Source organism: Balaenoptera physalus (assembly GCF_965194825.1).
Source record: "Balaenoptera physalus genome assembly, chromosome: 10".
NCBI lineage: Eukaryota > Metazoa > Chordata > Mammalia > Artiodactyla > Balaenopteridae > Balaenoptera > Balaenoptera physalus.
In genome coordinates this window covers 14,753,219-14,763,990 of record NC_138889.1, presented here as the reverse complement: position 1 = coordinate 14,763,990, position 10,772 = coordinate 14,753,219, and the positions used below count along the sequence as shown (strand labels likewise).

Below are 10,772 nucleotides of genomic sequence, written 5' to 3'. Positions count from 1 at the left end.
ACCGTGGAACACCAGGGAATCCCTGGGGCCCCTTTTTCCTCCCAGCACCCAATAGTAAGTTGGGCAGCGGAGGAGCCAGACACGGAAGCAAGACAGCAAGAAACTGGATTTTTAATTTTCTCTTTTTAATAAAAAGGCACCTATAAAACAGGTCAATACAGTACAGGCAGCACAGAGACCCCCGGAACAAGCCTAAAAATTGTTTCAAAATAAAAACCAAGAAGATGTCTTCACATATTGTATTTATATATTTATATTTATATATATATTTATATAATGGTACAAAATGGCTGGGGGTGTGGCCATGGATGGAGGGAAGTAGCTGGCCTGTGGAATTCACCTTGGAAAGCTAGTCTGGTGGCAGAGGTGGGAGGAGCGGGGGAGGGGGAGGGCATCAGGCCCTTTTCAGTCTGACCCTGTCTCTCCTCTGCACAGGAAACACTTAAGAGTCGGTTTGGGGAGTCTTGAGTCATGGGTGGGGGACTCAAGGGCACGAGGCCCGGGTTGAGACAGGGTGGGAACGTGTCTGGCGGGATTGAGGGCAGGTGGCCCCTGAACACGGGGGACCAGGCCCTGGCCCCTGAGAGGGGCTGGGGGAGGCAGGAGCTCGCAGCCAGCCCCGGAGGAAGCACTTGACCTGGCTGACGGGGTACTGAGGACAGCACCAGACTGGGAGAACTGGGGACAAATTCCCTTTGTATCACAGCTGCCAATGGGAGACCAGGCCCTCAGGTCAGGAAGGCTGGGGACAGGGCCACGGCAGAAGACACCTTGTCTAGAAATGGCCCTTGGCCCTGGAGGTGCGGTACGAAAGGCCTCAGCCAGGTAACTGCCCTGCCACCTCACAAGGCAGGAAAGGAAGTGAGAAAAGGAGAAGTGTTTTACTCCTGGGGCTGAGGGGGGCAAAACACCCAATCGTGTATGGCTTCAGCTCTGACCAGAGGCGGGTGGGGAGCTCGTATGGGAAAGAGCCGGAGGCTGAGGGGAAGGCAGTGGCTGCGCCTGGGTGGGCTCAGAGCCCTGAGCTCTGGGCAGAGGGACCTTGCCAGTGATCGGACAGCAGAGCGAAGCGGGAAGACGCTCTCCTGCTCCGCATCCAACACTTTCTCTATTCCATCCTCAGCGGGTGGAGGCTGGAGGGAGACAGACGGACTTGGCCAAACCCTTTTCCTTTCCTCCTTTGGTGATAAGGAAGTAGGTGGTAGCCTCTGGAAGAGTCATGGCCCTGGGGGCTACCTGGCCCAGAGCCACTGCAGCGGGCACAGGACCATCTGGCCCCCCGGGCCACCCCTCCACGGCTCCACACGAGGGGGCCACACAGTCTCCGCCTCGTCCTCCTTGCCTTCATCCCAGACTGGGGACCAAGGACTTCAAGTTCTGGCTAAGATGTAGCAGCAGGGGACACCAGACATCCACAGCTAGGAAGCCAGGGCCCCGTGTCACCTCTGTGGGGCAAACACACATGCACGTGCACGCGTTCTCCTGAATCACTCAGCAGCAGACAGGCTGCCGCCCTGGGGGGTCTCAGCCCTGCTGGGCCTCACCAGGTGGAAGCCTAGGTGGTCTGACCTCAGTTTAGGTGTGGGTGTAGCTACGTCATTTCACCATTGGGGGGAGGGGACCGGAATGGTACCCTTTATGGACCCAAAGACACTGCCACAGCGGGTAGGTGTGTCAGACTGCGTGCCCCTGGGTCCAGGGGAATGGAAGGGGCAATCATTTGAAAAAGGGGGGAAGGGTTTCTTTTATCCTTTTTTTGTGTGACTTCTATCAAAACACAGAAATACAGCACACACACAAACCGGCACAAAAGCGCAGCGCTCTATTTACAGCTACGGCTGGCGCCTGCCCACCTGGCCAGCCGCCTGCAGGTTGGGGTGGGAGAGGGGGTCAGCCACATCATCAGGGAGAGGAACTGAGGCAGGAGAAGACAGAAGGAAAAACGGGGGTGGGGGGGGGGGGTGGGCAGAGAAACCAAGAGGAGGAAAGTGAAGCTCCCGGAGGAGACAGCAGCAGGAAGGGGAGGGAGAGGGAGGGAGAGCTCTCCTCTCCTGCTCCCTGCCAAGGATTAGAAACAGGGCTCTGAAAGCAAAGCTGAAGAGGGTGGACGCAGAGAAAGAGGGAAAATCGAGGCTCCGTAGGACTGGAGTGGGGGGGAGCGAGGGGGAGGGGCAGTCCTGGCGGCCGAAATGGGACCAACTCCCATCCCAAATCCCCCACCCCACTCTGCCACTTCCCCCTAAGCTGCCAGCACACCTGGTTTCCACAAATGCCACTCCCCACACAAGCCCCCTCCCACCCCCTCCACCCCACCCCTTGACCCAGGCCATCCCAACACTGAAGGGGAAGAAACTTTCTTAAGGTTATCCTATTTGCAGTATCGCCCCAGCTCCAGCCCCCCACGGGGACTGCTAGAAGGGCAGGTTGGCCATGCCGCCCGGCGCCGGGAGGTAGCCCATCTGGCTGTCCAGAGACACACTGCGCTGCCGCAGCGGGTGGGACACCATGAGGTTCTGCTGGGGCGGGGGGCCCATGAGAGAGCCCTGCGGGGGGAGCATGTGGGGGGGCTGGCTGTAGACCTCACCGCCCACGCCCCGCTGCTTCATCAGCATGAAATTCTGCTGGGTCATGAGGCCTTGTGGAGGGGCCATGACCCCCTGGTGCAGGCCATGGGGCACCATGCCCTGCTGTGAGGGCACACCTGTCCTGCCCAGCAAGGACATCTGTCCGGGGTGGCACATGGACATGTTGAGCCCCCGCTGGACGCCCTGCTGCCCCGGGAGGTTGGGGGGCCGGGAGGGGGTCTGCTCCGCCATCATGTTCTGCAGGTTCATGAGATGCAGATTGGGGGGCTGGGCCTTGGGGGGCTGGTTCTCGCTCTTGGGGAAGTACTGGAGGGTGCTGCTTGGCTTCTCCGAGGGGATGATCCTGGACAAGTCGAACTCGGGGATCCCCGTCGGGGTGGGCCGGATCACCTCGCTCAGCTCAGGGTCGTTCAGCACTGACGCCACCCCGGGGAGCACGCCCGGGGGGTATGCGTCGCCCATGCGGCCGGCCATGCTTTTGCCCATCAGGTGCTGCTGGGGGGGCAGGGGGCCTGGCGGCTGGCTGGGCAGGTCCTCTGGGGGCAGGGCCATGCCTGAAGGGTAGTGCTGCTGCAGGCCGGGTCCCCCGCCCCCGCCCCCACTAGGGGCCATGGCACCGTGGGGCTGCTGCAGCCGAGGGGGAAAGGGCAGCATCTGGGAGGAGTTGGGCACAGGGCCGCAGGGGGCATTCAGGGAGTCTGGGCCCCCTGGAGCCATCATCATCGAGTTCTGAGGGGGTCCTCCTGTCCCCTGTGCATTGGGGTGCAGTGGAATGTTGGAGCCCAGAGGGGTGGGGGAGGGCAACATGGTAGGTGGGGGGTCATGGGACAGGGGCTGCTGGCCTGGCAGGTTCATGCCCATGGGGCTCTGGGCAGCAGCTGAGTTCAGGTGCATCTGGGTGGGCTGGTTATTGCTGATCCCTGCGGGGAAAGAGAAATGGGGGTCAGGAACCGTGTGCGCCCAGCTGGGGGAGGGTGCAGAACTCAGTCCTTCCCCACTCCCCAGCCAGGCTGGTACTAGGGCTGAGGGCTTTCACCGTTGGCCTGCCCTAGCTACGAGGGAAGGGACTCCAGGCACTTAGGTGAGAAGCCAAGAGGCCCAAGCTCTGGCCCAGCCAGCCAGGGACACATCAGTAGGTGGAAAGACCACTCCAGCTTTCCGGGCTTGGCTTCACTGAGCGACGAGTGGGAACTGTGTCCCGGGACACCCCCCCTACTCCATGCCCAGGGCTCTTTGGAAGCACAAAACAGCCAGCAGGACCGCAGGGGCAGCTGCTGGCCGTGGCAACTCTTCCCACGCCCAGTGCCTGCATCAGCTCTTCTCCCCGCGGCCCCTCCCTGTCCCCGCACCTGGCCCAGAGCCCTGCGGTGGTGGTGGCGGGGGGAGCAGGGGCCGGTCGGGCAGCAGCTCGTCGTCTGAGGTGGCGATGGTCTTGATGGCATTGTGGTAGAGCGGGGTGGAGCTGGGCATGGCGTACTTGGACATCTGGGACATCATCAGTGACAGGGGGTTCTGGGAAGGCGTGGGGTCTGGGGAGGAAGTGAATGGCAGGCTGGGGTTCATGAGGCCGCTGGGAGGGTTGGCGGGAGGCGCTGAGGAGTTGCTCCGGGGGCCGCTAGGCGGGAGGGCACCTACAGAAGCGGGGAGACAGAAAGAGCAGGGGTGACTGGGGAGGGGAAGATGAATTTGGCTGCTCACACTGGGGGGCTTAGCAAGAGGTCAGCTCCCAAACCTCCACCTGACTCCTCCAGGCACAGATGTCCCACTCAACACAGGCCCCCCACTGTCACTACAGCCCACCTGTCTCCAAGCGGTTCCTGCAGCCTCAGGGCCCCGGGCAGTGGGGAGATCCCAAATATGACCCCCTGGAAATGCCTGGGAGATGAACATGGAGCTCCCTGTGAAAGCTCACACACAGCTGCCAGCGTCTGCCCCGCGAGCAGAGCCGTCCACCTCTGGGCCCCGGCACGGATGCCTTAACTCATTCCCCTGGCCCAGCAAGAATACTCCCACCGGGGAGGCTCCCAGCGCCAGAGGCCAGGGCCCACTTGCCCGGCCCCATTGACTCACTCTGCTCCATGTTGCCCAGGGTGCTGGAAGAGTTCATGTTCAGAGGCGGCTGCTTGTTCTGGGGGACTCCGGGGCTGGGCATGGCTGTCTTGGGCGAGGCGACCCAGCCTGGAGAAGGCACCGCCATGGAGGGAGACTTGAGCCTGCTGGGCGAGCCGGTGGGCGAACGGACGCTGAGAGAGGAACTGAGGACCTGGGGTGACTTGAGAGGTCCTGGCGGGTTGGCCGAAGGCAAGGGCACCATCTGTGAGGGAGTCTGGGGTGACTTGAGGTTGGCGGAGGGCGAGGTGACCAGGGGTGAGTGTACCTGGCTAAGGGTGGGCGACTTCAGATGCCCCATGCCCGGTGAGCCCATCTGATTAATACTGATGGTGAGGTCTGAAGGCCGTCTGCCCAGCCCCCGGTTTGGGGCTGAATGCACAGAGCCGGGAGGATTGGATGCAGGAGGCAGGGGCATGTGGCTGAGCCGGGTGGTACCCACGTTTGCCATGGGCATTGAGCTCTGGTCGGGGCTGAACATGTCTTGAGTATTGCCCATTTCCTGGGGCATGGCTTGGTAGGGTCCCTGGCCCCCAGAGAATCCCTGCTGGCCCTGGCTGGGAAACTGCGAGGGCATAAGCATCTTCTGCGGGCCGCCCATCATGCCGCTGCTGTTCTGGGCCCGCACCCGGGCCATCTCCTCGGGACTGAGGCCCTGCGGCCCCATCATGTCCCCGGGGCCCCGCATCTTCTGCGACATCAGCATCTGCTGCTGTGGGGTCATCTGCACGTTCAGGTTCATGTTCATGTTCATGTTCACGTTCATGTTCATGTTGAGGTTGCCTGGCCCCATGGGTGGGTCCACCTCCCTCAGCCCAGACTGCCCCATGGGGGGACTCAGGAGGCCCCGACCTCCACCAAACTCCATGCCCATGGGAGTGCCCGCCAGGCCCTCGCCGCCAGCTATCTGCCCGGGGAACATGGCCGGATCCATCTGCCGGTGCGCCTGCATCATCCGTTCCACTTCCATGCCCTGTCCCATGCCGCTGCCGGCCATGCCCAGGGGGCGCTGCATGCCCATCGACCGCTTCTCCAGCAGCTGGTGTCGCAGCAGCTCCTCACGAACCCGAGGGGTCATAAATCGCTCGGCTTCACCCTGCCCGCCTGGGTAGGGCACTGCGTTCTGGGCAAAATTGCCAGGCCCCCCCATAGGGGGCAAGTCTTCAGTCCAGCCCATACCCGGCCTCACAGGCCTCTGCATGGCATTCATGGGCACCTCCATGGGCATACCCTGCATGCTCCCAAACCCAGGCACCCGCTGCATCTGGTTGCCTGGGAAACGGGGACCGGGGAAGGGTGGTCCACCCCGGAGCTGCATGGGATCTTGGACATCCATGGGCCCCCGCAGCTGGGCTCCCATCCCGGGGGGCCACTGATCGCCAGGCTTGCTGTGGTAGGGAGGCGGTGGTCCCCTCACCATCATGCCCCCCATGCCCATCATGTCCTGCAGTGGGCGGCCCCCATGCAGCCCGATCTGCTCCTCCTTCCGCCGTTTCTCCTCGTAGTACTCTTCCTGCAGCTTGCGCCAAGCCACCTGCTCAGGTGTCAAGCTGTCCTGGCCCAGCCTCTGCATCATCATGTTCATCTGCTGCCCCATGTCCCCACCCGGGGGGTGTCCAGGCACTTCATGCTCCAGCGGGGGGCCCCCGAGGCTCTGTGTCTGCGAGATCATGGACTGCAAGGGCTCCTCGTACTTCTTCAGCCCGCTGGCCGGGGCCGCGGGTGGCTGCTGGGGGGCGGGAGGGGCTTGTGCTGGGGGTCCCCCCTCGCCTGCTCCTCCGGGGGGCCCCTTGAGGAAGGGCTCAGCCTCCCCGCTGCGGAGCAGCAGCCGTTCAATGTCTCGAAGCGTCTGGAGGGAACGCTCCCGATGCTCCAGCTGCTCCTTGGACAGGCCCTCTGAGCCCACCAGGCTCCGCTGCCCATTGCCGGTGGCGGCCTCCCCAAGCAGGGCAGGGCCGGGAGCGCTGCTGGGGTCTCCTCCAGGAGGCAGCGGGTTGTTGGCGGTGGAAGCTGTAGGGGTATTAGGGTGGGTACCCCCAGTGCCACCACCCGTGCTGGCAGCTCCCACTGAGTTGGGTGTCAGGTCCTGATTGGTGTCCTCAGGAGGCCCCTCAGAAGGCAGAGCAGGGGGGGCGCTGCCTGGGGCTGGGGGTGGCGGTGGCGGCAGTGGAGGAGGCTGGGACTGAGGGGTGCCTGTTGATGGTGTGCTCAGGGGTAGCGGTTCTGGGGTGGGTGGCACTTTGGGGGCCTGCAAGAGGACAAAGGCAGAGCACGAGACAGGTAAGGGGATGCACTGGCCAATCCGCTGCTCACAGAGCACCATGCCCAGGCCAGGTGACACACTCACCTGGTCCAGCTTGGCACGGGGCACGTTCTGCTGGTGGTAGGCGAGGATGGAGTCGGCCCGGCCCTGCAGCACTGCCTCCGCAGCCCTACACAGGAGGGTTGGGCACAGACAGCTCAGAGGCGGGCAGGAGGGAGGCCTCAACCTCACCCAGCCCAACCCAAGCCAACCCTGGCCCCCTGCAGGCACTCACTCAGGACCCCAGGCGGAGGGGTGCTAGGCAAACAAGGGCTGAGGCACTTACGTGTTGGCCAGGTGGGTGGTGAAGACATACACAAACTGTGAGGGAGGCTTTCCCGGGACGCCCCCGCCTCCACCCCCGGGGGCGTCGGGCCGGAGGCCTGGCGGGGGCCCATGCGGGGGGCCTGGTGCGCTGCTCTCGCTGAGGGGCAGTTGGGCGGCTTGGCCAGGACCCAGCTGTGGGGCCGCCATGGCTGGGTCTGCTACATTACAATCTACACAAGAGAGGAGAGGGAAAGAGGCCCAGATTTAGAGAGGAGATCCAGTGGGGGGACAGCCCCTCACCCGCCCCTGTCACAACCGTACCATCCTAGAGATGCCCAGGGACAGAGAGGCTCACTGCTTCATAGCTCGTGCCCACAGGGTCATCTGGGGCCCCAATGGGGCATTTTCACTAGTCTAGTTTCTATACTTGCCCTAGACCAGGCTTTGAAAAGGATGGAAATTGTGCGGACCATGTGGAGAGGAGGGAGAGGGAAAATGTGACCCTTATGAATAGGCTCCCGCATGCCTGGCACCCTGACGGACGCTTATGGATGTGATGCCACCTAATCATCACATCCCTGGGAGGAAGCTGTCGTACACTCCACTTGTCGTATACTCCACGTGACAGCCTCAGAGGGATGACATTACTCACCCAAGGTGACACAGCCAGGCAGTGCAGAGCCAGGGTCTGCACCAGGCAGGGGCTGCCGAGCCCCGAGCTTGGCCCTGTTCCGACCCCTCGCCGTGGTCTGTGCGTGTGTATGCACGTTGGCCAGGTGAGGGGAGAAGGCAAAGAGCTTGTACAGCTGATGATTCAAACGGTGAATGGTTTTCACTCTAGCCCTACCACTAACTGTTCTGCAACCTTATGAACAAGATACTTCCTCCCTCTAAGCCTCAGTTCCTTCATCTGTAAAATGGAAACACTAACTCCAGCCCTGCAGGAGGGGGAGGGGCTGATCAAAGAAATCTATTTTTACAGCAAGTTCACAACTATGTCACAAACTAAAAAACTGTTTAGAAAACAGAGAGTTACAAAAGCCTGACATACTGGGTTCACTGCCAGGGTAGACTGGCCATCCTCGGCACCAAGTGAGGTTTTGTTCCATGGTCACAGCCCTGACTGTAAGCCCTCGCCTACAAAAGATCTACGCTTGGTCATTCATGGGTCTAGTGAGTGGGTGGAACTTTGCCACCAGTCAAGTGCCTGGCCTGCAGACAGTAAGTGACAGCACCTACTGCCCCAAGTTGTCTCCCTTGAGCTGGGGCAGCAGCCACCTTCCCGCAGGCCCACGGGCAGGCTCCTCTTCTTGAAGAAATCTTCTCTAACACTCCTACCTCATAACCGCCCTGCTCTGGACCCTGTCTCTCCAGTTTTACATAGACTAACAGAGCCAGAAGTTTAGGGGGGGAACTTGAGAGCTGACCTCAATGTGTGAGGGCTGCCCTGGGGAAGAGGAAAGTGCACATTCAATACACAGAACTAGGACTCCTGGAGATGAGTTATGGGGAGAGAGGCAGGCTTTTATTTCAATAAGGAAACTTCTAGTACAATGATAACAATAAAAGCTAAACACTGGGGACTTCCTTGGTGGCGCAGTGGTTAAGAATCCGCCTGCCAATGCAGGGGACACGGGTTCGAGCCCTGGTCCGGGAAGATCCCACATGCCGCGGAGCAACTGAGCCCGTGCACCACAACTACTGAGCCTGCACTCTAGAGCCTGCGAGCCACAACTACTGAAGCCCACGCGCCTAGAGACCGTGCTCTGCAACAAGAGAGGCCACCGCAATGAGAAGCCCGCCCACCGCAACGAAGAGTAGCCCCTGCTCGCCTCAACTAGAGAAAGCCCGCACGCAGCAACAAAGACCCACTGCAGCCAGAAAAAAAAAAAAAAAAAGCTAACACTGTTCTAAGTGTGCTACATGTCTCAACTCACTGACTCCTCACAACATCCCTAAGAGGAAAAGATTATTTTTATAGATGAGGAAACTGAGGCCCTTTCCCAAATTTACACAAATAATAAGTAGAAGACCCAGGATATAAACCAAGGCGGTCTGATTGCAGAGTCTGTGGTCTTAACTTCTACATTATACTGCCCTACCATTAAGAACTCGTTGAGAATTTAATGGCAATATAACTAAAACAGTTAAGTGCTTGCCTTGGTATCAGGTATGGGATGTTAGCAATTTCTTCGATTTCCCTGTGTTTTCATGTTTCTACAATGGCACAGTCTAGTGTTATAAAAGTGAATTGAGGAGGTCTGTCCTGGGAAGCAGTGACCACCCCCATCTGTCACTGAAGGGTTTGGCCACGGGCTTGTGGACCACCAATGAGTCCCCTGGGGTGGGGGTGGGGGGTAGCTGGGACCAGATGACCTTTAAAGTGCCAGCCAGCTGCAGAGGCTTCAGTATTTGATCCCATACACCACCTCCACGGACATGATCTGCTCTTTCCACAAACATCTGCTGAGTCTGTTTCCTCCTCTGCATCATAATAACACCTACCTCACAAGGCTATTACAAGGATTAAATAAAACAAAGTAGCAAAGTATCCAGCATATTTTTTTCTTCCTTCTTTCTACAGTCTGGCTTTCGACAAGTTCACAATTTAACATTCTCTGGTTAGTTTCGTATGCATTAAGTTGTTTCTCCCCACACACAGACGTAAGCTTGGAGGGAAAGCATCAAATCAATGTATATGGGCTTCCCAGGGGCAGGAGTATGTCCGTTTCTCCCCCATCACTAGTGCCAGGCCCAAATAAATGCTGATCAATGCAAGAATGAGAGGGGTGGGCGTCCACCCACACCCACTCCTCGTCCTGGTGATGCACTCCGGGCACTTGCCAGGAGTCAATTAGAGGGTAGGGAAGGGCACCAGAGACACAGGCAATGTCAGCTCACACCCAGGCTTAAGCACAGCTTTGCGCAGCCGAGCCGGCTGTCCAGTTCCCAGTGATGCTGGACCCTCATCGCCCTCCCTCTAATAACCAGTAGGTGGCAGCATAGGCCAGGAATTCATGGGAGGAGGTGTAGATGTGGCCGGGAGAGGCCACCTGAGGTTCAACCTACCCCACCCTGGTCCCTAGGGAGAGGGGGCCACTGAGCACCTGGAAGGCGGCAACTGAGCTGTCACAGTGCAGGGAGGGACTGAGTCAGAGATGTGAGATGGGAGAGGAGGAGCCTGGGCTCCTGACCCTTTGCTCCCTCTTCCCAGGCTGCGCCTTCTAAAGCCCTAGGTGAGGAGAGGGAGGTTCCCTCAGGGCGGCTATCCTCTGGGGGCACCATGGGCCACAGCTTCCTGGCAATGATGGGCACTCACTGTGGGTGGCCCCAATGGGCTTGTCATCCTCCTCGCTGTCCGGTCCTGAGCACCATTCGTCCCCACTGTATGGCTGCTTCCGCTCCAGCACACAACGCCGCTTACTCCGGGGTGCCACTTCTGCCCAGGCAGGCAGGGGTCAGAGTGAGTACCCAGAGGCCCTGTCCTCCCACAGCCGGGATCCTTCCCA

General features: G+C 60.1%; 1 protein-coding gene across 6 annotated transcripts in view; it reads right to left on the bottom strand.

Moving 5' to 3' along the window:
- Positions 1-104: 104 nt before the first annotated feature.
- BCL9L (BCL9 like) overlaps positions 105-10,772 on the bottom strand; it is a 28,022-nt gene continuing 17,354 nt past the window's right edge. For 4 of the 6 annotated variants that reach the window (XM_082411015.1, XM_082411018.1, XM_082411019.1 and 1 more), the window contains 6 exons: positions 10,583-10,702; positions 7,283-7,493; positions 7,042-7,126; positions 4,656-6,942; positions 3,935-4,216; positions 105-3,505 (listed from right to left, as the gene is read on the bottom strand). In XM_082411015.1, coding sequence (XP_082267141.1) covers positions 2,412-3,505; positions 3,935-4,216; positions 4,656-6,942; positions 7,042-7,126; positions 7,283-7,493; positions 10,583-10,702 — 4,079 coding nt within the window. In that variant the 3' untranslated portion in view covers positions 105-2,411. The remainder of the gene's footprint in view (positions 3,506-3,934; positions 4,217-4,655; positions 6,943-7,041; positions 7,127-7,282; positions 7,494-10,582; positions 10,703-10,772) is intronic. The other 2 variants (XM_082411017.1, XM_082411014.1) reach the window with 2 other exon arrangements.